At 43.6% G+C, this 27,308-nt stretch overlaps 2 protein-coding genes across 4 annotated transcripts; both read right to left on the reverse strand.

Moving 5' to 3' along the window:
* Window positions 1-390: 390 nt before the first annotated feature.
* Window positions 391-22,231, reverse strand: n4bp3 (NEDD4 binding protein 3). 3 transcript variants are annotated; one of them, XM_083980380.1, is made up of 10 exons: window positions 22,106-22,231; window positions 5,025-5,305; window positions 4,786-4,939; window positions 3,988-4,200; window positions 2,830-2,951; window positions 2,482-2,677; window positions 2,308-2,400; window positions 1,959-2,210; window positions 1,519-1,777; window positions 391-1,033 (listed from the first exon to the last, which is right to left on the reverse strand). In XM_083980380.1, exons 2-10 carry the CDS (start codon window positions 5,270-5,272, stop codon window positions 630-632), a joined length of 1,941 nt encoding a protein of 646 aa, XP_083836506.1. In that variant the 5' UTR covers window positions 5,273-5,305; window positions 22,106-22,231; the 3' UTR covers window positions 391-629. The 3 variants fall into 3 exon arrangements, with proteins under 3 accessions (XP_083836506.1, XP_083836505.1, XP_083836504.1); XM_083980379.1 differs by lacking the exon at window positions 22,106-22,231 and adding an exon at window positions 18,830-18,965; XM_083980378.1 differs by lacking the exon at window positions 22,106-22,231 and adding an exon at window positions 15,394-15,461.
* Window positions 22,232-23,129: 898 nt separating this feature from the next.
* Window positions 23,130-26,623, reverse strand: LOC310993126 (platelet-derived growth factor receptor-like protein; the record flags this gene model as incomplete). The annotated part of the gene is made up of 7 exons (XM_083981431.1): window positions 26,515-26,623; window positions 26,123-26,283; window positions 25,884-26,026; window positions 25,615-25,766; window positions 25,169-25,462; window positions 24,268-24,407; window positions 23,130-23,336 (listed from the first exon to the last, which is right to left on the reverse strand). The coding sequence occupies exons 1-7, from the start codon at window positions 26,594-26,596 to the stop codon at window positions 23,130-23,132; spliced, it is 1,179 nt and encodes a 392-aa protein (XP_083837557.1). The 5' UTR covers window positions 26,597-26,623.
* Between the last annotated feature and the right edge of the window lie 685 nt (window positions 26,624-27,308).

Below are 27,308 nucleotides of genomic sequence, written 5' to 3' on the forward strand. Positions count from 1 at the left end.
TAATGTTGTAATTGGTCAGAAATTTGATTTTGCATTTCATATTTGACTTACTGATTTAGGTGTAGTGTGATTTGTCTAGGTACCATGCAGTTATGATGTGTGATCATGTTTGACATCACAAATACAGAAATCGATTTAATTCACTACCAAGCTTCTTTTACAATTACACTTTTAAGGTGGAATGTTTTATTGTATGGAAGTCAATCCATGATTGATGTTTGGAAATCAATCAATACACCTTACATATTAAGGAATAAGGTCAATGACAACTTTCATTACTTTGCTAAATAATGTATATACATTTCGGCTGAATTATGTGAACCGCTGATATTTTATTTAATCACTTGGATAATTAAAGTGGCAGGGCGCTCCGGCCGCACTACACCTGTGGTCAGACTTTTATTTACCTATAATGTTGACGCGATACGTCACTATCACTAGGTCCATTTTTCATTTAGTGTCCAAAAATGTTTTTATTTTATTTTTATCTCTTCATTTGACTTACTGTTTTGTATTCATTAAAAAGTACTTTGTGATTAATTTTTCTTCTTTTCCTGGCAGACATGGTCTTCCACGGCTCCCATACTTCAGGGAAAAAACTGTTTGCATTGCAAACCAGTCTGTCACATTCAAATTTCTGACGATTCAATCCTGTCTATCCACGGCAAACCAGAGGAAGGTCTGTCCTCTTGTTTCTCTCCCATTCTCTCACTCCCCAGCTCTGGAACTTCTCTTTCCAGTGTCCCATTTCTGCTCCCTCCTCCTTCTCCTCCTCCTCCTCCCCCTGCTCCTCCTGCTGCTCCTCGCTCTCTGTCTGCCCTCAGCTGATACAGTTCCCTCTCCAGGGCTTCATTGCGGTGGTACATCTCTAAGTAGCTGGCCTGCAGCTCCTTCTGGTAGCGGATGACCTTGTCCTTCTCTGTCTGCCATGTGTTCCTCTCCTCCTCAAAAGCCATGGCCTGGGCCTCGCTCTGGCGTCGCTCCAACAGGAGCTCTGCGCGCAGACGCTCCTCTGTAGGGCCCCCGCACCCTCCTGTAACACAGAGGTTCACATGGCTTCAACTACAGTCCAGCAGTGCCGTAGGGAAAATATAATGAAAGACTTTGGCTGCTTTCAACACGCACACATGCACACACACACTCTCTCTCTGCTCTTGACCTGGTTACTCAAATAACCTGGTTTTGGGTCCAAGCATGTCAGCATCTCAAAAAACCTCAGTTCCACAAGTTCCTGCTGTGTTGATAAGAAACCCATTTAAGGTCCCTCACTTGGTTTAATATTTAACACACATCTGTGGCATATAAATATCTTGCTTCTTTCACTTTTTTCCATTTTCCATGCTTGTCACTTTGGCTTGTGCAGGCTTAAGGCAGCTTAAGTGTGTTTTTATGGCTTTGGGTCTGTTAGACAAACTTCAGCTGTTAAGAAGCCAATGAGGTGTGCACCTTCAAACCATCAAAGGACACAGTCAGCAGCAGATTTGCAGACATAAGGAAGAGCCAGAAACATAAAACTACCTGTTGCCCCGGCAGATGTCCTCTCTTCACTTCCTTTTGCTTCCTCTTGTGCGTTCTGAGAGGGACACCTGCGCTGCTGTGTCCCCTGCAGGACGAGCTTTAACGCATCTATCTGGCTCTCTCTGTTGCGCAGCTCAGTGCGGGTCTCCCTGAGCTGCGTCTTGAGCTGGAAGATCTCACTCAGCTTCTGGGTCACCTCCGCCTGGGAGTCCCTGAGCTGCTGCTTCAGCAAGGAAATCTCTCCAGACTTTTGGCAAACCTGAGAGACAGAGCAATGGGAAAAGAAGGGATAAAGGCAGGAGAAACATAAATTTTTACTGACTTTGTATCTTGTTGTGATCTTTTTAACAGGACAAACAAGGAAGGAATTCAGTTATCTTGTCTGTTCCCTGTAATTACTTCTGAAAAGTGCATCCCCACTGCCATAAAATGTCCCCTACCTCCCACTGCGTCTCCTCCAGGGTCAGGCTGGTTCGTTTCGCTACAGCTCCAGTCTCTTGGCTCCTTTCCCTTTTCAGACAGTCAAGCTCCTCTTGCAGCCGGCTCTTCTCCTGCTGGGCCTTGAACAGCTGCAATTGCAGGGTGCGCTGGGAACGCTGGGCATGCTGGGAAACCTGACGCAGTTTGGCGGCATAAAGACGCTTCAGCTCTTCCACCTCCTTCTCCCACAGACGCTGTTTTCCTTCAAACACCTGCATGAGGCGAGCAGATGGGGGTCAGACTTCAAAAGTGAGGCAGATGCGTGTACAGATTGATGGTGAAGAACAGCCTAAATACAATGAGATTCACCTGAGCGATGGCGCCCTCGCTCTCATCCAGGTTTCTCTTCATCTGTTTCAGCTCATGCTCTTTCTCCACCAGGCGCTCCTCCAGGTCCCGCACCTGGAAACGACAGCAGGATGAATGAGTTAGCAATCTGTAAAGTCATCCTCCCGTCTACCCATCCATCTGCAAAGTACTCACAACTTCCTCCACAGAAAGGGAGAGAGTCCATTCATACGGAGGTGGAGCCTCCCCTCCATATGGAGCTAATCGACTCAGGGTTGCCATGCTCCGACACGCCATCTCCCCAATGGCCACACCCTCTGAGCCCACAGCCTTGCAGCCCAGAGAGGTCCGGTCAAGGGAACCAATGGTGTTGATGTGGCCCATAGAAGCACTAGGGGAAAAAAAGAAAAAAGAAAAACCAAAAGTGCTATTAAAATCTCTTCTGTTATCACTTCCCACACAGTCATTAAGAAAAAGAAATCAATTACAACAACACTCCATTTGAATATAAAGTAGAGCTAAGACCGTAACGTTGAAACAGACCTGATGTGAGCTAGGTGTGGGCGGAAGGGAGGCCGGTATGGCGGCAGGCTGTTCATGGAGTTATGGCCTGAGTCTGACAGGTTATCATCCTCCTGGCTCATCCCACGCACCGAGGAGAGGGCCTGTACCGTCATATTTATGCCGTTATTCATCACTTTAACATTAATATGCTGAGAAAAGATGAATTTCAGTGACAATAATGGTTGAATAAAATGAAGAGTCATGAGTAGATCTCTCTTTTCTTTTTTGACTTTTCACAACAGAAACATGTGACAAAAGCAATAAACATTTATCGGGACATACATACAAATGAAAAGAATATGATACAATGTGATTGTGAGATGTATGTATCTGTTATGTATATGTCTTTTGTGAGAGAGTGTAATATAAATATCATTGGGAGAATGCAAATAAATAATAAAATAAGATTCAATAAAGATAATTGATATGATATCCTCCCAATGTTAGAAAATTGAATAATATTAATAAAAATGAATAATGTTCATAAAAATGGAATAATGATAATAAACTACATGACAAAAAATGGATTATATGACATTATAAAACAGAATAAAATACAATATAATAGTGTGAAGTAATATAATAGAATAATAATAATAATGTGGTGGTGTTATGATAGAAGAGAATGTATAGTATCAATTCTCATTTAGTATAATAGAATAATATAATATAATATCATGTTGCAATTATGATTTATGAAGTATGGAAAACATCCACACAACTCCAAAAAAGTGTTAGCAGGTACAGGTGCACGGCAAAACAGTCACAAAAATACCAGAGCCTGGCACTCTTGAATAAAAAAAATATACGTAACATTTATTACGGGCCCATAATAAATTAAATTTAAGAGTGCCGGGCTCTGGTATTTTTGCAATTATGATTTACCAACGCAAAATCATGTAGTAATGGGTGTTAAGGCTGGGTCAGTGTACTGCAGAGGTGAGCAACAGCCTAACAAACCACTAATCATGGATACTTTTGTTTTGCATCTGTACAAAACCTGTTTGTTCATCCATAGCTCAAATTTCCGCCAAGTTTACCTTTAGTATAAAATAATAACTGTGGTAATAACTGGGCATGGACATCAATGCATGGGAACTTGATTAAGGCCTAACTTATAATCTTTTGTTAAAATACCTTGTTACCACTGGATGTTGGTCCTCCATGACGGGAGGGTGAGGAAGAGGAGGAAGATGAAGAGACAGCTTTAGGAACATGAGCGTAAGCTCTGCGTAACCCATTGGAGAGTCCATGGTCCACGTCCTCTGACTTGGAAGACGGGTAGAGGTTTTGCATAGAGCTGAAGTTTTTAGGAGTGACCGGCTTGAAGGCCGATGATCTAAAACGAGCCTGCAGAAAGAGACACAAAATAGTAGGAAGTGGTGAAGGAGTGAGAAAGATGCAACATAAATCACAATGTTTCCATTAAATCAATACTGCTCCACCTTCTATGTTCTTAGCGTTAATCAATTCAACCAAGAAAAAAAGGGAAAGATTTGATTGCAGCAATAAATTTAACACAGCAAGTGACATATTCTCAATCTGTGCTGGTGAGCTGCGAGAGGTGTAAGGCTGATTTATGCAGGTAACATGTTATGGGGGTGTTGCAACGCACTGCCATAGATGTATAAATGTGATGCTGATCAATTTGACACAGCCTGAGCAGCGAGTCACTGGCTATACATCATTTATAAAAGAGCACTATGGGAAGTCATTCATTCACCTGAGCCTGAATGAATGAGCTGAGCTCTACCTACTACTCTAAAGAGAACTTCAAAGTACTTGTACTTCATGTAGGCTACCTTTAAGATTCATTACTTATATATACAGTATGTTTCCCCGCTGATAGATTAGCTCCCTATCTCAAATCTATTACTCTGAAACATATTTAATATTCTAACTTTGGTCATTTGATCATTTTGCAACAATACTCACCTTTTCATACTTTCCGCCACTGGGCAGTGAGTTCTTTGTCAAATCTACTTCGGTGCCATCTTTATGGTAGACCTTGGCGTATATGTTGTTCTCCTCACGGCCAGAGATTGCATCCTTCTTGCCATTGCTGCCTGGGTTTGCCGTTGGCTCTTTTCTGTTGGAAAGCAAACCCCGTCAGACTTAATAGCAGCTTCAATGAAGAAAAACAACAACCTCTGATCCGCTACCACAGCACCCACCTGGTGATGTTGAGGTAGTTGAGCAGCTCTCTCTGGGTGAAGCCTTTCTTCAGGAGGCCGTTGGTCTGCTTGGGTCTCACCTGGGGGACTGCATGGCTGCCTTTGGTCGGAGACACGTCTGGCCTCTCTACCAGACTGCCTACACTTCCCATACTGCAACGAGCAGAGAGGGGCCGGGCTGGGAAAGGGTTACGGAAGTTTTTGTCGGGGCCACGGGACAACGGAAGGGTCTGCACTGAGGTTGCCATTGGTTACAGGGCTCTGTGAGGCGGTAAGGTGCTCTGTGGAGGACAGGAACATTCAAAAATGAGTTGAGGGCTCGTAGTACGTTGATGTAGGAAAACCAAGTTCATATCTAATCAGCTGATGACCAAGATGGCCGCACTCTTACTGGAACCATCATCATATGCAAACAAGGTCAGTACAGTATGTCATCCTGAACATTTTAAGGCTGCAACTATTGTGTTTGTTATCGATGATGATTTTATCATGAATCGCTTGTTGCTTGTTGTTTGTCTGTACAACGTTTCTATGAACATCTATTTTTTTTTGAAAATGGTATCGTCGTCTAGAGACTGCATATTCAGCATGTTTAAAATTTCATGGTGATCCATCCTGTTGTATTTGAGATAATTCAGGGCGGACTGACTGACGCTGACGTCCATGACGCCATTTGCCTGTTTTACTGCCGTGAGTGGATGTTGATCTCTGGAGGGGAGACTGTGAGCTGACAGACGTTTCATCAGCTGTGCTCCTCTGTACAGACAGCTGTCTGAGAGCACAGCTACAATAACTCAGCTTCCCACAACATCACAGCACAGCTCCTCACTGCAAAATAAACACACATGCACACATGCATGACCCTCATGCAAACCCAGTTATACAGTAGAAGAGGCATAGATACCTTTACAGAGATGACTAATCCCAATCCAATTTGAAAATTTCTACTTCGTGATGCAGTTGCTATCTGAGAATCTGATGTTCATTTCTCCCAACAGCAAATCAAAAGACTAATGATCACATGATACGTCTACTCTGTGAGGGTTATGTTGTTGTTGTTTTTTCTGAGGTAGGGCAGCATGTCACATTACAAGCCTGTTACATAACTGATCCAGCAGGACTTCCTTTAAAAAGAAATGTACACAGTTCACATCATGGATGATTTAATCAAGCGCTGTGGCAGCTTATTTTGTTTGAACGTTTCCTGTCTCTCTGGAAAATCATGAGTATCCAATGTACCAGTCACACAGTATGCCTTGACTTGTGTTGCATCAGGTTTTGTCTATGTTATGTAATGCAAAGTAACAATTAACATTGCCTCTCCACTTTGACCAAACTAAACCAGTTGTCAAGTTACCCCAACAGCTACCTAAGAGGCTCTATTGTTTTGTCAGCTCGAGTTTGAGCCTCTTCAGCCCAGAATTATTGTCTCCACAACCTCCCCACCACCATCGGTTTTCGAATCACCCACATGGCCCCCGTCCCTTTCGTCTTTTCAGACAACCTCATTAAGGATCACTATTGATTTCACCCCAGTGACCCTCTCTCTTCCCGTGCATAAACATCCCCAGTAGCTGTAAAACATTCTGGAGACCATAAAACACCAACTCGCTGTAATCTTTCCAACTATAAATAGGACCCGAGGGAGGCAAATTTTCCTTTCGTGCTCAGCCAGCTGATGTGGCACCCACAGAAAACAGGTAGAGTTTAAAGGGCCAAACCACACATTTTGCTTGTTTTGCCTGGCCATTAACCACCGATTAGTTCTACATTAGTTTCGTATTACGAAAATAAACCAGGGAGGCTGAAAAGTTGCTTCAGATTTTCCAGCTGTAATGTTTTTTTCCTCCTTCATGCATTCAATGACAGAAGATGTTTGGAGTTTGAAATATGGCTCTCCAGAACATTTCACTGTAAAGTGAATGAATTAGACAGAATGATGTGTTTAAGCACACAAATCAGCTTCCAAACCTGCCCCTCATTGTACTTGAGAACCTCAGACCTACTTTGAGCATGTTTCCGGTGATGAAGGTTTGGAAACTATTTGCAGCGAACTGTACATTGTTTTCAGGATGTAAAGGCAAAAACATGCTAAACCCAGTTGGCTGCTAAAGAATAATAGGTGCATGGCTGCATGGGGCATCAAACTTGGGCTCGTCCCAACTAATGACTGGGCCGACCCGCCGCCTGGCTGTCGGCGCACACTCCTGACACACATGCACTCTACCTTTATAGCAATTTCTCCCTCTCACTGTCACACACAAACATCCCGTGTATGGGAACAGACACCCGCAATGACACTCCAGCATCTCCTCTTGCTTCTAATACAATCCACATTTATCAAGTGCTTTGCTCTGCTGCCCTCGACAGTTATAACAATTATGCAAATGGTTAAAATAGGCAGAGAGAGCTGTGCAACGGCAGCTCTAGCCCACTCCACTCAGGGCTCTCAGCCAGGCCGAGATCAAAGCAGCCCAAGCTGCTCATGTTTATATTCATGAGGTACTATTTCCCCCCAATGTAAAACTTTCCACTAAAGCATTCGGCTCCTAATAAGCCACTATAATACAAGCTGGACTCGGGCTGAGGGAAGAAACCTGATAATCAGTGATGATGAATATAATCAAATATAATGTGACGCGCTTTGAGCAAGAGCATCAGCTCTGCTGCCTCTGTCCAGGAAGTCTTCCTGTTGTACTGTGTCCCGGGTCGGAGTGAGACATGATGGATATGAGTCAGTGCAGGTCATGCTGAGTGTGTATCCTATGTGTATTTGTCTGACACCATATGAATAAATCATGACTGTGCCAAACCTAATAGCCATTGGCCAGTGTCTGACACAGTATTTTTATGTCCGGTTTTTTACTCAGTTTGTGTCTTGTATCTGCCAAAGACATGAGAGGCCAATCGATGCTTGACGGGAATCCTGCGTTGGGGTGAGGGCGGGTGAGGCAAAGCAATTCCTTTTGGGTAGATAGGAGGGTAAAAATCCTTTTAGGCTGCAACCACAAATCTTGCAGGACTGAAGAAATCTTGCATCCAGTTGTTTTCCATAATTGCCTCCTAGTTTATGGCCCCTGAGTAAACCAGGAGACACAGCAAGATTTACAGCCCAGCCTAGACTAGCCAAGGGGCCCTGAAACGCAACACAAATCTAAATCACAAATAAATACACACACACACACGGTTCAAAGCTGTGCTTCCTACCAGCACTGAACAGCTACAGTCTAATTGAAATCTGCTTTGATTTATGCCTCTTTCCAAGCTGTGATGAGCCTTTTTAAAAAGCTGCTAACTTCGATCAGAACAAGAAAATGTTTGATCGCACAGCTGTGTATCAATGTGCTGCGCAGGCACAGATGAAACTTGATCCTTCAAATACACCTTGCACTCGGCTGGCTCACAAACACACTGTAGGCGGGCATGTATTTATGTTTCTGGTTGGATTCAGGTGAACTGGACCTGAAAGATTTATTGATTACATCATACACTGGTAAAGCTGCTGAATGGACCTAAGTATCAGTATAATTAGTCTATGGGAACTGAAAATACAATTATAATATGAATTTAAGTATAATTCATTTGATTACAGTAAACCTCTTGCATCTCTCCCTCTTCATTCATATGTATCTCAAGTCATGATATATTATAGGGTAGTAGTGTACAGTCCTAGTTATTTACCACAGTGCATACTAAAGAGAGATGTGAACTGGCCGCTGAGAGGTGTCAGTCTCCTCTAAAGTCAGTCTTCACAGTGAAGGTTTTGGCTTCTCAGGATGATATCCTAACTCACCCAGAAAACCACACAACTACCACTTCACTACAATCAGAAAGAAAACAAAACACGCAGCCTCGAAGAAGAGTAGGGTTTCAAGGACGCTTTCTCCTAAAACATCGTAATCAGGTCTCCTGTGGCGGAAAACAAAGCCTTCAATGAAACGCCTGAGCGTGAAGAGAGGACGTTTCAAAGCCCCAGGGACACGCAGGTCAGCACGGGGACCGAGACAGAGGAGAAGGAGGACAGGGAAGCCAAATTCCAAAGATGCTTCACAGAACACAAGCTCGGGCTCGTCGAATTGTGATGCAGAGAGCGCCCACTCCCACGGATGTTCACTCACACTTGTCTATTTGCGTGTGTGTGCATGTGTGTTGAGTGCGCACGCAGGTCACTCAACACAGCCCCAGAAAAAAAAGGCATATACATGACTCGCAGCAGCAGATCCTGTGTGCCCTCGTCCCGGGGCGTTCTCTATCTCTTCCCCTGCTCGCTGATCAAAGTCTGTTTACGTTTTGTGGGGTAACTTCGCAGGTTACATCTACAACTCCCACACAGCACACACTCTGTTACATTATATAAGCTCTAACAAAGCTGCTCTCGCCGCTTTTCACAGCTGTTAGTTGTGTAAAACACTATAGAGTGATTACCAAATCAGCCACTAGCCTCGCTCAGATCTATTCTACCGAGACCTGCAACATTATATTTAACTCCTGCTCCGAGGACGCTGTCTATCGAGGTCATACTGTGACTGCATAGTGTGATGGTTCACTGCTGTGAGAGAGTTCACCTGCCCACTGATCTCTGAGAACTGTGGGAAAAGAGGAACCACAGCGCTGACCTCCAGATCCAATCAAAGACATTTACGACATAAAATCAGGATCTGTGTCTACCACAGAGAGCACAGAGTGAAATTCACGTTAAGACTGACTTTAGTGTTATATGACCGCGCTTCAACGCTCTAATTTGTCAGCAGCAGCAGCAGCAGGGTGAACTGTGCCGCAGGCCGACCAGGAAGAAACCAACCATGTTACATGTGAAGTGAAGCCGCGCTCCCGCTCTCTGATTGACTGTTACATGTTGCCGTGTAATGAGTGAGTGTGCGAGAGTGTCTCTGGCTGTGGGGCATGACAGCAGAGGAGCGCTCGGCAGCAGCCTCTAATTGTTAGCAGGTTATTCATTATGTATGGGAGGCAATCAGGCAGAGACAGAGCTTCTTCCTCTCTGCAGACCCCGAGGACACTCGCAGAAGCTGAGATGTTGAAAAGCACGGTCATGAAATGTTCCTTCTTCTTTGCATCTGAGCTGCCCTGTGTGTCATGTATCACAGATCTGTGAGATCTGACAGGACACGAACCACACACATACAGACATAGATATATGGTCAGACGCCTCAAGATAAACTGCCTCGGGGTCATTCATGTCTTGTTTAGTGAATAGAAGCGCCAACAGCACTTCAGATAAAAGGCCGACTTTCTTTCCATCACACTCGGGACGACAGGCGCTCTCTCTCTCTCTCTCTGTGAAAGACGGATTGTAATTCACTGGTGGTTGGATGTGGTGTCGTTCATGCTGAAGGCGCAGTGTTCAGTCTCACACCAACCCCATTGATGACAAATAGCCCCGTCTTTACAGAGGTCAAAGGGCATGTTTGGTCATAGCTGTAGATACAGGGCGCTATTGAGCACACAGACAGTTCAGAGCAGACGCGCACGTTTCATTTCACAAGTTCTGACAAGGGAGTACTGAGGTGGTGTATTTTGGATCAACCACATTTAGTCATTTTAAACTTTTCATGACTGGATAATATGACGAAATTATGACCTAAGCCTCTTGAAGACAAAGCCTTGCTTACAAAATCCTGCCATGCATGTCATCCATCTCCTTATCTCTTGACAGTTGAACTGGCTACTTCTGTATATGGATCTCCGTGCTGTGTAGATGGATGACACAGTAACTGCTATCAAACTCTCATGAATGATTTCCACAGCAGCCTCAATAATTACTGACCTAAAAGAGAAATTTTTGAAAACTTACCACAAATTGGAAAATTGAAATGACTACCTCAAAAGGATTTGTAGTTAGTTAGTCACCAGTTTTGACTTTTATTGAGCCCAACTTCATTAGTCCGAAGAGTCCTGATCCTGACTGGTCCTGATAGTGACTCACTTGACTAAATCAGTTGTCAAGACTTCCTTTGAAGCGGGCCAGCTGAGGTGGGTTTCCTCACTTTGCATCTGTTAGCCCATTGATGGCTGTGTGCGCAGCGTGCCTCTGCCTTTACTGCTGACTTTACAGTATTGTATTTCTGCACAGAATTCAATTACTGGCTTTGACTACAGAGGCCATGTCGGGGTTATCTGGGGTGACTGGTTGCACTGGTGTTTCATGGAACCTTATTGATCCGGATCGGGCTTGTTGCATCACGCTGCATCGGTGTGAGAAGAAGACGACACCCGAGGGAGTGCGATCACGGGACCGACTCTTAGTTACGGTGGTCCTGAGAGCTCAATGCACTGCAGTTTAAGAAAGCACATGCAAATACACAAACACACTGCAAAAAAGAAAATCGCAACACATGCAAATAAACAAATGCAATTCAAATACAGTCCTACAACACAGGTGTTTCCAGAGGACACTAAAAACTGATGGACCATGGCTGGGACGCTTTGTCCAATGCCCAATTGTGACTTGAAGTCAAAAGCACTGAATAACAATGATAACTGTGTCCCAGTTGCATGGTAGAACAAAAATGTGTATCTTTTTTGTTTATTTGGATATACCCACCTCCAGATCTGATATTTGTTTTAATTTATGGAAAAATGTGTTCAACAGCTGGTGTGCTGTGCTCCTCTTTCAACACTGCAGAGTTTGTTTTGTCTTCAATTTGTGCTGTGTATATATGTGTGTGGTGTGATTGCATAATCCCTACCTTTGTTTAAATGAATGCATGTGCTGATCTGTCTGTGAGGTTACAAGTTCAGCCTCTTTGTGTGTATGTGTGTGAGTGTGAGCGATAAAGAGATTAGTACTAGCAGCAAAAGGATGAGTACCTGACCTCCGTGTTGTTTTAAGTGACATCCACTTGCCCTTCACTCATCCAACACACACACACGCACACAAACACACGGCACAGACAAGTTTCCTAAAATCTAAACAATAAAAACGAACTCTGTTGCTTCACTAAAAATAGAATTCCTAATTTCAGACGTATCAAGGAACTACTGCATGTCTCATACGACCCATCTGTTCCACAACAACATGAGTAATCTGTGGGTTGAACTGAGAAAAATAATCTTTGGAGAAACAACTGAATATTGCACATTGCAAAGTTCTGCTTAAAGCAAACAACTAAATGTATTTTCATGGTTGATAATCTATATGGCATGTGATAAAGGAACAGATAGATATTATTGCAGTGTAGCTCTATGAGACTACTCACTTTCTTCTTGGACTTGGACTTTTTCAAATATTATGTTACAGTTTTAAAGTATAAAAGAAAAGGATTTTATCCCAGATAATGCTGGCTGGGGCTGCTGACAAGCTCCTTATTTGGCCATTTGGAGGGACCACACCCTCCAGAAAAAGACAAACACTGTCTGTTCTTGTTTGTCTGTGATGGACAATATATTATATAGATTTAATGTAATAGTTGGGACATTTGGCATATTCATAAAGGTGTTCAGAAATGGCCGTTTGTCCTGTTTGCCGCGCCTCCTTCTACGAGTTTCCACGAGTTGGCGCACCAGTTTACCCGAGTAAGGAAAACAAATTTGATTGGTCGTTATCGAGCGGGCATCCCGCCCGCTCGATAACGACCAATCAAATGTTTGGGGCGAGACCGAGCTCGGTGTGTGTGTGTGTTGTCTCAGACATTTGATTGACGGATGACGGATCCAATATCAGTGGCTGATGAATTGTGAGCAATGTGACACATAATTTGTGTGCCTGCATTATCCAATGCGAAAAAAAAAATACCACACTTTCATCCCGGATTTACCCATGGGATTTACTCGAAAAAAGAATTTTGCAGAAAGTTTGGGCTACCTCGTCTGATAGATGAGTTATTACACTAATGTTAAGACCCACAGTGGGCTCAAATTCAATTTTCTTTTCTGAACACCTTTAAAATGGACTACAGAAAATCTGTCTGAGCATCATATCTCCTGAACTAGGAGGGATCATGCATCTTTACACAGCAGGTGCAATCTTCACCAATCTCGGAAGCACAATACATTTTGGCACTGTGGTAAATATCTCTTATTTAGATACATCATGTCTGGATGTTGTGTTTGCCACTGTGTTCAGGTTTTAATATATAAAGTACACTGCTGGTCATGATGAGAGTGTTAAAAACAACCATGTTTACTTGTTTGGAGAATATTACACTGACGATTTCATTATTCCTTTCAGACTTTTTCCGGATCATCTATTTGGCTGATTCCATCAGCAACGTCTCAGATGTCACACAGGATAAACACAAAGATTTCTGTTCACCCAGGAAGTTGACAACTGGAAAAACGGCATCCTAATAAAATATTTCCTCGCGTAACTTCACTGGAATTTTTGAGGGAGCGAAAAGCAGAATGGCATGCTATTTATTTCAGCTAATCCTTAATCGAGTTCAAGTTCTCTGTTTGGTTTCTGCTCACCTTGCTAGCAAGCAAAGCCTGTACAGTGTTTGCCAACTGCTGCTATCAGCATAGTTGTGCTCGCTGCAGAGCACACGTTCAGAGGGAGGAATGTAAAGGGAGAGAGCGATGTGAGGAAACAAACTCACATTCCTCACATTTCTCCCCGGGTAATTATTAATGTGCTTCTGCAAAACCCATAACACGCTGATACGGGTGATGTGGACCTCTACTGGCCCTCAAAGTGCTGTGGGTCATTTCTGTGAAACAAAAAGGACAGCGTCTATTATCAAGAGTTGGTTCCCATGAGAACCGTGGTGGTGATATCAGACATTTAATGACTGATAATTTTACCACATAATCAGGGCGGGAGAGCCACACAGTGTTTAATGGGGCTGATAAAGACAAAAGCATGAGCGAGTGAGCTTCTTATTAAATTGATTACAGTGAAAGTAGAGAGAGCAGGGTGGAGGGGTGGGTGGGGAGCCGGGGGCGTGAGCAGAGACTCTCATTCTCTTTTCTCTCTGTGGCTTCTTTGTTTTTTGGAGCAGTTCATGTAAGCGTCACTGTTCTGTGATTACAGCGATAGAAATCTATAGTGGTTCCCACACTGACCCACACCTGAGCCGTACCTAGCTACATACCTAACAACTGCGGTGAACGTGCGAGTTCCACCTCACACTCAGAACAAACACAGACAGGAAGATGTGTGGGTTGCGGCTTAAAAGAAAAAAAGAAGATCGGGATTCAAAGGCATACGCAGATATGGATTGACCCAGAGTATGGCTGCTTTAAATGTTAATGCTTTCCCAGTTTGCATAAATAGATGAAAAGCTGATAAGATCTCAGCAAACTTTTTTTTAGATCTCATTTGCACTGTAAGACCAGAGGAGCCGAACAGCCTGCATGTCAGGCAGTAAACACTGATGCTGACGCACACTGACGCCGAGTCAGAGCATCAGCACTTCTTCTTCCTCCTCCCGTGGAGTTTCTCTGTGAAAACTGTGTGCGTTTGTTTTTTGTCAGCGCTGAGAAGCAGCACGGTGGGAATTATTGAAAAATCGTCTTGTTCAGCCAACAGGGGTCACATCTTTGCTGTACAGAGTTTACAGTGACAACAAAGCAACAGGATGCAACAACAGCAAAACATCAACAGGAGCACAGTTTCACCTTGTGCGTGACTGACATTTTACTGACGGGGAGAAATTGGAGAACGCTAACTCTCAAAAGTCAACCGGTATCAGTGGAAGAACACTCCAATGAAATCTTGTTAGTCAGCTTGAGAAATACAGAAAAAACATGAACAGTCCTCAAGGGGAATTCCTGGGACACAAAAACACCACCAGACCGACAATCACTGGAAAAAAATACACAACAATGCATGTAACATTAAAGAACCCAAGACACACCGCTCAGCATAGCAGATAAGCCAATATATTGTTATTTAAGCACTGTGTGGCCCCATTTTGGGACATTTAATAATTAACAGTTAATTAGCATATTTGTTCTGAGCTGGGAGTAAATGGAGAGGCCAAGGGGGCCGCTCCATGTGACGCCATTTACCCAGGAGAAAAGATTTGGTTTAAAAGTTTGCTAATTTCAGTTCAGCTCCTCTGCAAACAAGCATGCCTCGTGGGCTGAGTAATTAACAATCGGGCTGCCTTCCTCTTCCCGCTGCAGCTTAAGCTGCCTTACATCACAGTGTGACTTCTGACCATGTTGAGCCTGCTGGCACGTAAATAAGTCAAACTTTCCCAGCAGTAATCTTAGTAAAGTATATAAATATACACACTGGTTTGGCAAGTTCTTTCTTTCATCTGAAGCCCGTTGTCACGCACAGACCGTGCAGCTGAGGTAGGCTATTTTAAGTGTTGTGGGACTGAGCACAAGATATACAAAGATAAGTTTTCACATAATCAAAGGATGTCAATGACAAGTAAGAAGAGAAATAAAATCTGTTTACCTGTCTGTTTGCCCACCTGAAACTTCACTTCTCTGCCTCTGATCCCATACACTCTATGTCTCTCTCCCTCTTTCTCATGCTCGCGCTACTGATTATCACGCCACATGACTTCCTGTTTCTCAGTCTGTGATGGCAGTAGGGAGGTGTGTGTGGATGGGAGGGAGCTGCCTGATCTCAACTACTGATCTGGTCCTAGTGGCCAAGACAGGACGATAAATAGAAGTCTAAGCTGATCTTGAGCTGCGCGTGAGTTTCAGTGAGATCTACTACCTGTTTAAATTGTGAGGCAAAATCACCAAGTAGTCCTCAATCCTCCAGAGAGAGTCCGGTACTTTCCTGTTCACCCAACACCCTCCTCTTTTTTCACCTCTTCCCTGCTTCATCTGCTCATCTTTTTGTTCACTTTGAGCCCTATCAGAGACCAGTGTGGTTCGACTTGTTCTCCTGGTTTCCATAAACAAAGGCCCCACCACATTAAGAACCAGCTTTGTGGCGGTCAATCCAGGCCCTGCACTGACACACGAGAGCCAGCTTCACTGGACAAATACCAACAGTGCAGTGTGTCTTGTTTGCTCATGGACAATAAGACAATAATGAGGGATCAGACTTGGGTTAAAAGACAGGCAGCGAGACCAATGGAGAAAAAAAAAAAGATGAGGGGTGGAAAAATAAAGACAGCCCAGATGAGGAAGAGGTGGAAAATGAGAACATGTGGGGGTTGTCTCAGCATGGACCGTCTGGACAATAGTCTGAGTGTAAGTCTCTCTTCCTGAGGCTGGGTTACTGGACGGCCTCTGCATCGTATCAAGTTACATAACTCAAACTGGAGACAGTCGCATCTGAGGAGGGAGAAAAGAGAGGACATTGTTCTCTGTTCCTTCACCAGAAGGGAGCGACTCCTTTCTTCTGTCCTCACCATGTGATGCAGGCCAGAGAGCCCAGGGGGAGCAGAGGAAGTATCTGGACTTCTTAAAACTGGCACCAATAGGTGGGCACACAAGAATCCCAGTTAATAAAGCACCTTGCCAAGTAGAGATGCACTATGTAGAGATTGGCAAGCTATGAAAGACATTCCAGAGCAGGAATGTGATGTTTTACGGTGCCCTTTTGCGTGCCGAGTGCAATTTGAAGAAAGAAAAAAAAATCAGCTGAAAAATGAAAAGCGGGGATAACCCCATCAAAGCTAAGGCAGCCCAGTCTAACACTTGGGCAGGTGCTGCAGTGCCCCTGTTATTACCTCTGGGCCCCACAGGCATATCTAGTCTCAGATTCCACAGATTCTCAGTTGTAAGTTTTCCAGTGTGGCGTTCAGAGCAGCTCCAACAAGGAAACTCTGCATGGTGGGATGGTGCTGGTGGCGGTGGTGCATTTGTGTGCGAAGTTGACGAAAAACCGAACTCGGGGGGGAAGAGAAGGAGGACAAATAGAGACAAGAGAGTCTGGAGAGTTCACAGATGAAGACATGAAGCAGGAAGAACAGACAGAGGCGAGTTGGGGCCTGCATACGGATACTGTACCTGTCTGACCAGTCAACTACGAGACGACAACCCAGGCTAGACTCATTTCCTCTGCGTAAGCCCTCCTGGACAATAACATTACAGCGTGCAGCTATGGGAGACATGCTGGTGTCTGCTACTTGAGAAATAATGTTATCCTGGGTCGAATACAACCCGAGCTCAGAGACTTTTAGAGAAACATTACATGACATTTTGAAATCCTGTCAGTAAAGATCCTACCTATAAAATTACCCTTCCAAAAGCACTTCTAAGCCGAATGTAAAAACAAGAGTTTGTAGTCAGGTTAGGTTAGCTCTCTCCCACTCCTTCCAGTCTCTTACATCACATTTATTTGTCTTAAAATATCTCCTGGAAAAACAAAGAAAAGATGAGATGTACAGCGCCAGTGATAATCAGCTGTGTGACTACAGTGGGACATGAGCAGGTCACGGTATCAGACTGTAACCTTTAAAACCAGCGTATTGATTCTATGTAAAAGAACAGGATGTGACAGCAAACCGAAGTGCTGTCAGGGAGAAAAAGAGCTGCGGCTGCTTCTGCGACCACTGCTTGTACACCCAGATATAAATAAACACCAATGCCCACTCGAAGAAGAGGGCTTCGACTCGTGGCCTTTTGTTCTGCAACATTACAACTCTTCAGACTAAATAAGAGAGACAAGGGCCGGGTACTTTGCGCGCACACACACATAACGTAACACAACACATTGCTGCTGGTATCTATAGTAGGCAGATGATTGTGGGAGCTCCTCACGGGGGAGATAAGCCCGATCAATAACAAAAACACAAGGAAACGATAAGTCTGAGCTAAAGGTGAACTCACCACGTCTGACTCATAGGGAAGAAAGGCTACATTCGTTAACAAGACAATAGTCCCAGGATGAGAATCTGTCAGAGTTAGAGATTGGCTATTTCCGTCTGCCCTCTGAGTTGCTGACATTTAGAGACAAAGGCCCCTGTATGGGACCTGTCCGGCCTCCTACACTCTCAGGTCTTACCCCTCCGACAGTCAGGGGGGTCCCGCCTGTCTCACCAGGATAAATCTATTGTCCAGGAGTCAGGTGGCAGGTCAACCTACGATGCAATCAGTGAAAACTGGGAGGAGAAGGTTTTTTGCTATGATTACACAATAAATCTTTGATAGATCTGGACTATCTGGCAAACAATGTATTTTGAACTATGGAAGTAAACATGTGGACCCGAGGCTCCACCCAGCAACTCCGCCTGTGCATTCTACGAAAACTGGTCAGTTACATACTTTCTATATCTGCCAGACTTAAGCTACATCTATAAAATGAAAATCAAAGCGTGTTACCATGTGGCTGACATCAGGTGTGGCCTGAACTCCTGGGATTAGAGAGGATGACATTCCAGTTTGGTGTCAATATATTTTGGGAGTCAAAACAAAATGCCTTGCAAGCTCAGAGACCTGCACACTGCCATTTATATACAGTATTGTTGGTCAATAACAACATTATTGACATACTCCAGTTGTTATCCTCTTATTGTAATGCTTGGGTCAACCTGGTTTTCTACATTATCTACATATATTGTGAACAGTGACAGTGTCAAAGCGTGGATTATTTCTTAAAACTTTCATTCTTGCTTGAGGGAACCGTCTGTCTCTTTAGCTGCTAAATGCTGCTTTATGTTTAACAGCAGATAGTCACTGAGCATCTCTCTCTGCTGAGCAGTGGGTTAATCAAAGCTTTTCTTCTGACATCATCTACCTGCTGCTGCAAACAAGTTTAATGACAACAGCGAGAGTGATGCAAAACAGTTTGTGTCATGAAAATGCTCAAGTAGAGCTTTGTTGCTACAAGCAACTCTTTTAACTACAGTAATGCGATCCATAGTAACTATGAAAATTTTGGTTAGATAAGTTAACTTTGAGTATATTCTGAATAGTATATCACTTACCCAGGTCTCCGAGCTGCTACAATTCAGTTTCAACGAATGAAGTTGTTGTTTTATTAGGTCAACACATTTCAAAGATCAATCTTACTCTACAAGGAAGCACATGTCACTTTGACTTAATGATTAACTTGGGTGTGTTCTCTGTTGTGGTACGTGGAAAATAACTTCAAGCGTAAGTCCTGCAACTTGACCAAGCTGAATCTGTGTGAGATAAATCAACGTTGTACTGAGGCTAAATCAGTCTGCTGAGCTGTCAAACTTACACGAGACCGTGAGGATAACCACATGTCTGTGGGGAGTGGTTTCGTCAGTGGGCTTAAACAAACGATCAGCTGGTGCAGAACTATATAGTAAATGTGTGTTCTGGTTAGCTGCACAGATGAGCTCTCTTTTGGTTCTACTGACAGTAAACCCATGCAAACTGCATGTACAGTGATAGCTTTGAGCTGCGAAAGGCTAAACACTCTTATATCCAAAAGTGGCAGAGTCAAGGCACACAGTACTGCACGCTTGGCCAGGTCCCACAGTGATTTTCCAAACCCGGCCAGACTTTAATCGCAGCGACAGACGGCCCACAGAGCGGATCAGGCCAGCCAGCCACCGGCAGAGGGATAACTCAGGAGTGGAAGCACGAAGTGTAAGAGCACGACACTTTCTCTTTACAGAGTGATTAGGCACGGCCTTGTCTATAAGGAGTCTATGAGATGAGTGCGAACGGAGAGAGAGAGAATAGGGTAATAGGATAAACCCAAGATTAGCAGCAAAGTGCCAGAAAAGGGGGGGTGGGGGGGCAAAGAAAATCTGAGGAAGAAATAGAGCTGAGGGGGGGGAAACCATCCAAACCCAGTGAGTGGAAGAAAGGCTGATTAGTGTTTGATTAGCTGGCCGGCCTGAGGGGAAATCTCTGTCAACCAACACAGTGCCATTACGGCCGTGCTCTCCCCGCTGCACCATCTGCTAGACCGTAGTATGCATGACTGACCCGTCTTCCACTTACATGCTTCTAAACAAGAAAAGACTAACAGCACACTGGCTTAAGCACTGTGGTTATACAGTGGTGACAAGGAGGTTGGATTTATGAGACTGTGACAGGGTAAAATATCATATCAATATAAGTGCACCTTCTGTGAGCATTTAGATCAGAGCAAACAAACTGTGGGAGTACGGAGGAGTAAAGTTCATCCAAACTCACTGCGCTTCATGAGGAGGAGTCGGTGTTCTCTAATCTTTCCATTAGGCAACCCTATAAGCAAATGGTCAGCAGACATCTGATGGTCAGCAGAATTAGTGTTTCATCAGCTGCCCATGTTTTAAGGAGACATATATTCTCACACACACACACACACACACACACACACACACACACACACACACACACACACACACACACACACACACACATGCAGAGACACACAAACACACAGGGGAGTGTCAGCCCCCTGGGAGCTCAAACAGCTGAAGGAAGATGCAGTACATCAGCTGTCAGACTGATTCTGCTGAAAGGAGAGCTGTGCTAATAGGCTGTCCTCAAAAACGTCTCCACAAGCTTTTAGCCAGCAGACGGACAAGTGCAATATTGATATCTTGTGACAGAATTCCTTAAAATTGATCGGTAAAAATTCTTTAGGAGTAAACCTAAAGTAATACAGAAAATTATTCAACATCAACCTAAAATATTAATGGTAACACATTGTCAACATGAGAAATCAAGTGTTTAAAGTGTATAATGATTTGTATGCACTGTTTGGTGGCTTTTGCACCAAAGCAAATTAAGTAACAAATAAATAAATAAAGAGTTGAAAAAAGTGTTTAAAGTGAAATTTAAAAAGCAAATATTCACTTTACAATGTCACCTAAACAGAAAACAAATAAAAAGCTGTAGCATCTGTATTTATAACTTTAACTTGGTAAATTATTAACGGCTTTGTTCAAACGGCTTTTGAACAATCAAAAGTAAGAGTACTTTGGTAGATCCACTTTGTCTTTCCCAAGGCAAGTGTTTCTGGATTAATCAATGAAATGTTTTAACAAGTTAATGTAAAAACTGCTCAATCAAAGGAAGTACACCAGGTGTGTTACAGTACTTCAAAGGGTTAGTTTAGCCAGATCACAGAAACTACACATTTTCTCACAAGTGGTGTCCAACTCTACCTGTAGTTTGTGTTTGATTTAACCTAAATTAAATTCCACTCACCCAGACACTAGAAACTCCTCTACATAAAAAAACTGAAGTTATGATAATGAATCGATAACGCTCAAGTTAGTGAGAGAGTAGCCTACAATGTTGAAGCTCTTATTGCGAAATCTGACCTCAGTCACCTCTGTGTCATACAGAGGACGGCAGGATGGGATGGAGAAATGCATTTTTGTGTGGTGACTTTCAACCCTAAACAATACTTAAGCTGTCTATGTGATTGCCATGCACTGCTCGTTCACACACGCTCACACCAGCAGAGACGGCGGTATATCACCCAGCTCTCATCGTCTTTGAATTCTCCCATATAATCCCTTCCTAAATTGCGGGAATGGTTGCCATGCAGTCTCCAACAACATCTATTGTCTCTTTATTGTCGGACCTGCTCCTTCACTTGCGTCATCACACACACCATAACCACGGCACTCAAAAGGACTCTTTCCTGCAACGCTCTCTGAGTCCCCAGGTCAGAGGTCACCTGTGGCCTCTGGTCTCCACGACGACAGCCAAGCAGTCCCCCAAAAGTTGAGATGGAGTCCTCCTCCCCCTCCACCCACACACAAACGCACTCTCCCACACAGAGACAGCTTTTGTCCCCAAACTCCATGTGCATCAAAGGAGACCCTGGAGAGTGAGCTTCAACCTAAACATTTACAGCCGTGCAAGACAAACACTATTCAGTCGACTGCGGTGGAAGAGCAGGAAAGACCACCACCACTGCTGCTGCTGCAAAGTGACAGATAAATGGCAAAGAGAGAAGATCACAATTCCTCCATCAGTCTTCCTCTCTCTCTCTCTTCCTAAAGACCTATCTAATATTGAGGCTGAGCCCTGATCTGAGCGCACAAACTCCTGTTGAGATCAACTTCTTCTATCTTCAGGCTTTGACCTGTACATCAGCTTAGTCTTAAGTTTCGTGGTCTAGTCTGAAGAAAGTTTCATCATCTTGGACCAGAACACACCATGCACCAATACTGACACAGATCACCCAGTTGCATGTGCAGGGCAGTTGTAGGGTAGTGGGGTGAGGGGGTGAGGGAGGGAGGGGGTTCATGAAAAGATTAGAAAAGCCGGCCGGCACTCACCATATTAAGCATGCGGGACATTTCTTGGTCAACACTGCAGTTTTGTCTGTCGCTGGTTATATAGCCTAATGAAACGACCGGTGTTTACGTGGCTCCGCGGGATATTTTCCAGGGGTCGGACTCGGATCGGCAGACGGAGTTGTTGAGCCGGTTGGCAGCGTGGAGGGAGAGGAGGGAGAGCAGCAGCCCGAGACTCTCCTCTTTCCCTCTCGGAGGTTTGAACGGCAAAGTGAGAGGAAGCATGAGGGGCAGTGGAGCATGTGCATGTGCCTGCCCCCCCCCCCCCCCCCCCCCCGGTGACCGGACCGACACGGTTACATTTGGAAAGCGGGGCAGCTCCATCTAGCGGCGGGGTACGTAGGTGCAACATGTAAACAAATAATTCACGAGGAGCATGTGTCTGGTCTGCCAGCATAGTTTTTGTCTCTTTCTTTCTTTCTTTCTTTCTTTCTTTCTTTCTTTCTTTCTTTCTTTCTTTCTTTCTTTCTTTCTGGCACAGCAAAATGTTACATAATTGTAGTTAAATCAAAAAATGAAATGATACATTATTTCAAACAAACTTATAGGCTAGTGATTATATAATATATGATAATTTAGTCTCCAATAAATAGAACTCATGATAAATTAATGTAAAAAAAAAAAAAAAAAAAAAAGTGCTGTAAACCATCAACCATTTACTTACTAATCATCATCATTATGACTGTTTGTTTTTACTATATTTTTATTCTTTAGCTGTCATTTTTGCCCAATAAGAAATAACTATGTGACGACAGGAAACAATGTATATATATATAATATTTAATACAAGATTGATGCACAACATACATTCATCTAAACAACAAAATCTCTGTTATGATTGTAATGGCACAGTGTTTTTTATATAATTTCAGAGGAAAACATTTTGTTGCGTTGACTGCAGGTTTTCAAAGGTGATATAATGTATTTTAAAATGTGGCCAAGGAAAATCCTGCACCATCAGCACACTCCCCTTCACTCTCTCTTCCCATGTTGAAGCTGTGGTGGCTCATGGTTTCCTAGGTTTTGCTTTGGGAACCACTTTTACCGTGGTGGACACTGATTTGGCTCCTTGCAGATTCTGGGCAGTGCAGGTGTATGTGCCCTGGTCCACATCCCTCACCTCATCCACCAGGAGGACAGACTGAGACTGCTGTCTGGCTGCTCCTCCACCCACTGGACTCACGCTCTCCTGTGTGTACAGAGGCCTTCCAATCTGCAACCAGGATACAGCAGGTTCTCCATTAAGAAACACTCTCTTACTACAGCGTGAGTAGAAAGGGTGCACATCAGTTAGTCATGATATAGGCCCACAAGATCTACAGTCCAATGTCTCCTAACTAATAATGAACTAACTAAAAGCACAACATAAGCTGTAATGACAGGATGTACAGTGCATGTATTCAACCTGCACTTTACCTGTCTCACAACCAACCTGAAATATATTAATATATGTCTTATTACTGCTCTGAAGCATTAATGATTGATCCATATATCAACATTATCAAAATGATTAATTAAACCCATGCGACACTCCTCCTTTGCACAATCTGCCTTTTCATGGACAGCCATCAAAGAATGGAACAAGCTGCCTGAAACCCTGAAAAGCAGAACAAACTATTTAAATAACTCTCATTATTTAAAACAGTGGCTACTGGAGAACCAAAGTTGCCAGTGTTTAAAAGCAGGGCACTTGTTACTCAGTTAGTCTCTTAAAAAATGTATTTTAGTACTTCTCAATGCACTCAATCCATGTAATTATCTTAAAATCTTATGGAATATGAATTGTGGAAATTTAAAATGTTAAATGTAAAATGTTTCTTTCCATTGATTATATAGGATAGGGTACACCTTTCTCAGGTGCGTTGCACTTGACCTGCTCTTTTTAGATGTGGAAACTGTTGTTTTGTATTGTCTATGTGCTGTCTACTGTCTATTTGTGTATCACTCTTGTATAGTAGTTTGTGGTCTGCATTTCCTGTGTGTTTGTTATGTTGGGACTGCAGATGGAAATTAGCTGTGTGCTAAATCTGGTGCAACCATCTCTTCATTTTCTGTAAATGATTAATGTCATTGCACAATGTCCCCTAAATAAACCAATAATAATAATAAAGTACACTGTTAACCATTGTGCATTAGGGTCTGACCTGTTGTCCTGGATATTCCCAGGTGAATTCCACAACTACATCCTGTTCTCCCGCCACGGTGCAGCTGACGCGCAGGTTCTCTCCGACAGCCACAGAGGAGGATGAGGCCTGGACCACCGGGGTAGGAGGAGCCATGGGGTCTGACAGCAAATGTGGAGCATCAGTGAGTTAAGTCACATCAACAACAGGTTATTGTTGTTCTACAATGCTCAACATTAATAATAATTGATGGGCAAATGTGGGAAATGATACTTGATAACAGTGACATAATACAATTTACTTCCAATGCTATAATTAACAAGGAGTTTTGGGCTTGATTATTCTGTTGGTCCTTTTTCTGCTGAAATTTTGCAATTAAAACAAATTGAAATGCTGACATGATGCTCACAGTGGCCATTAAAAAAACCAACAACTCATAAATAAGCTGAATTAGCATTCACAATGAAGTTTCAGTGTAAGCACTGAATGAGGTGGAACTAAGACTGACATTAAAGGGTCAAAGATGAGGTGATATAATGCCCCGAAAGTGACAGTTTTTTGTAATCAAATGTGTAACCTAAAAGTTTTTGGAGTTGTAATCTATGTCAGACCTGTGACCATACCTATAAGCAGCTAATGGATGTGTGAATCTGCTACCAGGAAGGGTTTGAAGTGCCGATCAAAGGTGTGTGTGTGTGTGTGTGTGTGTGTGTGTGTGTGTGTGTGTGTGTGTGTGTGTGTGTGTGTGTGTGTGTGTGTGTGTGTGTGTGTGTGTGTGTGTGTGTGTGTGTGTGTGTGTGTGTGTGTGTGTGCATGTGTGTGTGCGTGTGTGTGGCGCTACACACCTTCTTGTTTCTGAACAGGAACAAGCAGATAAAGGCGACAAATAAAAGCGGTGGAACAGTGTAAAGAGATGACTCACAGTTGACATAGATGAGCATGTACTTGGTGGAGCTCTGCCTCAGGTTGCCCAGACTGGCCACACAGTACAGCGCTCCAGCGTGATAAGGTCGGGGTCGGTGGATGGTGAAGCCCTTCATGACATTAAAGGAGATCTCCGTCCCATCCACGGCCACCTCCACCGGTGGATACTCACGGTGCAGAGTTATTTTGGCATTGGGCGAAGTCACCTGGCAGGGGAGGAGTGTCGGCCAGTTGGTTCTCAACTGTATCACCTCGTAGTAGTCAGATGATGGAACAAATAGTTCTTGTGGGTCTGTTTGGTACAGCAAGAAGATATGGCAGATTGATGATAAGATATCGTATGGATATTATTAGGCTTCCTATCAAGCTTGTGGGGAAATAAAACAGAGGCCTCCAGTTCGTAAAAGTGCACGTGTAAGCATCAATAAAGTGTATTCATTGTACCGGGAAAGAAGACGAAGACCTTGACAGCTTTGTCATATTCCTTTCTGCAGTCTGTGTCTTCGCAGTACATTGGGTAACAGGTGTACTCCCCTGTGTCTGCACCAGTCGTGTTGACTAATATCAGGGCACCATATCGCTCATTTTGGACAGTGCTGCAGAGCCAGAGCAGGAAGACATACACTTCTCCAACAGATTTTTTACCATTCTTTCACTTGATTTATAACATGTATAATCATGCAAAAATAAATGTTATCCACCAGGGAGCTTACCTGAGCCTCCCATCATCCTCCTCCTCCAGGTATGGGGGGACACTCCACTGCACAGGTTTGCCCCTGCACCTCAGCTCCAGAGTATCTCCTGCCCGCACGCTAATAGATTCTCCCACCTTCTTAAATTTCCCTTTGTTCAGCACCTTCAAATACAAAACCATGCAGTCATACGTTAAAGCCACACTTCTTTTTCTGTGTTAGACAAATCTTCCTTTATCATGTCAATGGTTTTGTTGTACCTGTGTGAGTAAGGTCTGCGTCTGAGCTGCAGGTGTAGCTTTGACCTTGGTCGTTGCAGCTCTGGGCCCTTTAGTTGTTGATTTTCCAGGTTTAGGTTTGCTCGGTCTGGGCTTCCTCTCTGGAGCAGGCCTCTGTTCTTGTGCATCTTTTTGACAATAAGCTACACAATGTACAAGCAAATGTTGCATCAGATGTTCAAAAAGAACTTCAAACATAAGAAGTTAAAAAAAAAGAACAGGGTAAGATTGCTGTGTTTAGCATCTTCTTTCTTTCTTTATCAGATGCTATTGTGTGGAGTGAGTTATATCATGCAGTAAGTCAACAGAAACCTCCCTCCCTGGTACTTCACATGTTCACAGAGCTGCTCTGCTACTGAAATAAAGTCACTTACCTGACTCGAAGATTAAGGCAGAAATAAGGAGAGTGCTCAGCACCAGTTTCCCCTTCCACCCAAACAACCTCACCAAAGGCATGATTGATCTGTGAATTATCAGAGTGATGTGTGGACTGTTAGTTCGCGCAGTTCAACAAGGAGAGAGAGAGAATGCACTGGAGAAACCAAAAGGAGGGAAGGAAAGAGAAGAGAGAGAAAGAAGAAGAGGAGGAGGAGGAGGGTCGAGCTCGCAAAGTGAGCGGTCAGCTGTTTACCAGAATCACACAAAATTCCTCCTCCTGAGAGTGGCATTAGTACCTCAAATTCCTCCTGACTGGCTCAATGGAGGCTTTCAAGCCTGTCCGGACCAATGAGGGTCCAGAGGCAGAGGCCCCTCCATGTGGAATCACACAGCCTGTTTGCTTAGCAGCATGAGTCTGCTCCACCAAAACACACCACACAGCCCAGGCGGGGGAAGCGCGAGGGTTATTAAAAGCATTTGGTGGCCAATAAACCAAGTCAACCATGCACACTAATTGTCTTTCTGCAGGTAAAGCCAAACACAGGTTTCTTCAGCTGTGGTGTACATCGATTACCAACACAAAAAACTATACAACACATATTGTGTTGTTGAGACACCAAGATGTTTGTTTCATGCATCAAATGCTACACGTGTAAACTGTAAAGCGCTCATATGTGATTTTTCTAAATATGAAAAGAAATAAAAAATTTACATGTGTGTAGCCAATGAGAACAACGTCATCTTTCCTTTAGAGTGACTGGCTATGCCACGATTTTGAACATGACACAGG

Source organism: Trachurus trachurus (genome assembly GCF_905171665.1).
Source record: "Trachurus trachurus genome assembly, chromosome: 10".
In the NCBI taxonomy this organism is placed as follows: domain Eukaryota; kingdom Metazoa; phylum Chordata; class Actinopteri; order Carangiformes; family Carangidae; genus Trachurus; species Trachurus trachurus.

What these genes read in the sequence shown, in the direction of transcription:
- n4bp3 (XM_083980380.1), bottom strand. Translation starts at nt 5,272, where the DNA reads ATGGCAACCTCAGTGCAGACCCTTCCGTTGTCCCGTGGCCCCGACAAA. An exon ending in CCCTTTCTGTGGAGGAAGTT is followed by an intron (nt 2,401 to 2,481) that starts GTGAGTACTTTG and finishes TGTCGTTTCCAG; the next exon opens with GTGCGGGACCTGGAGGAGCG. An exon ending in GCGAGGGCGCCATCGCTCAG is followed by an intron (nt 2,211 to 2,307) that starts GTGAATCTCATT and finishes CGCCTCATGCAG; the next exon opens with GTGTTTGAAGGAAAACAGCG.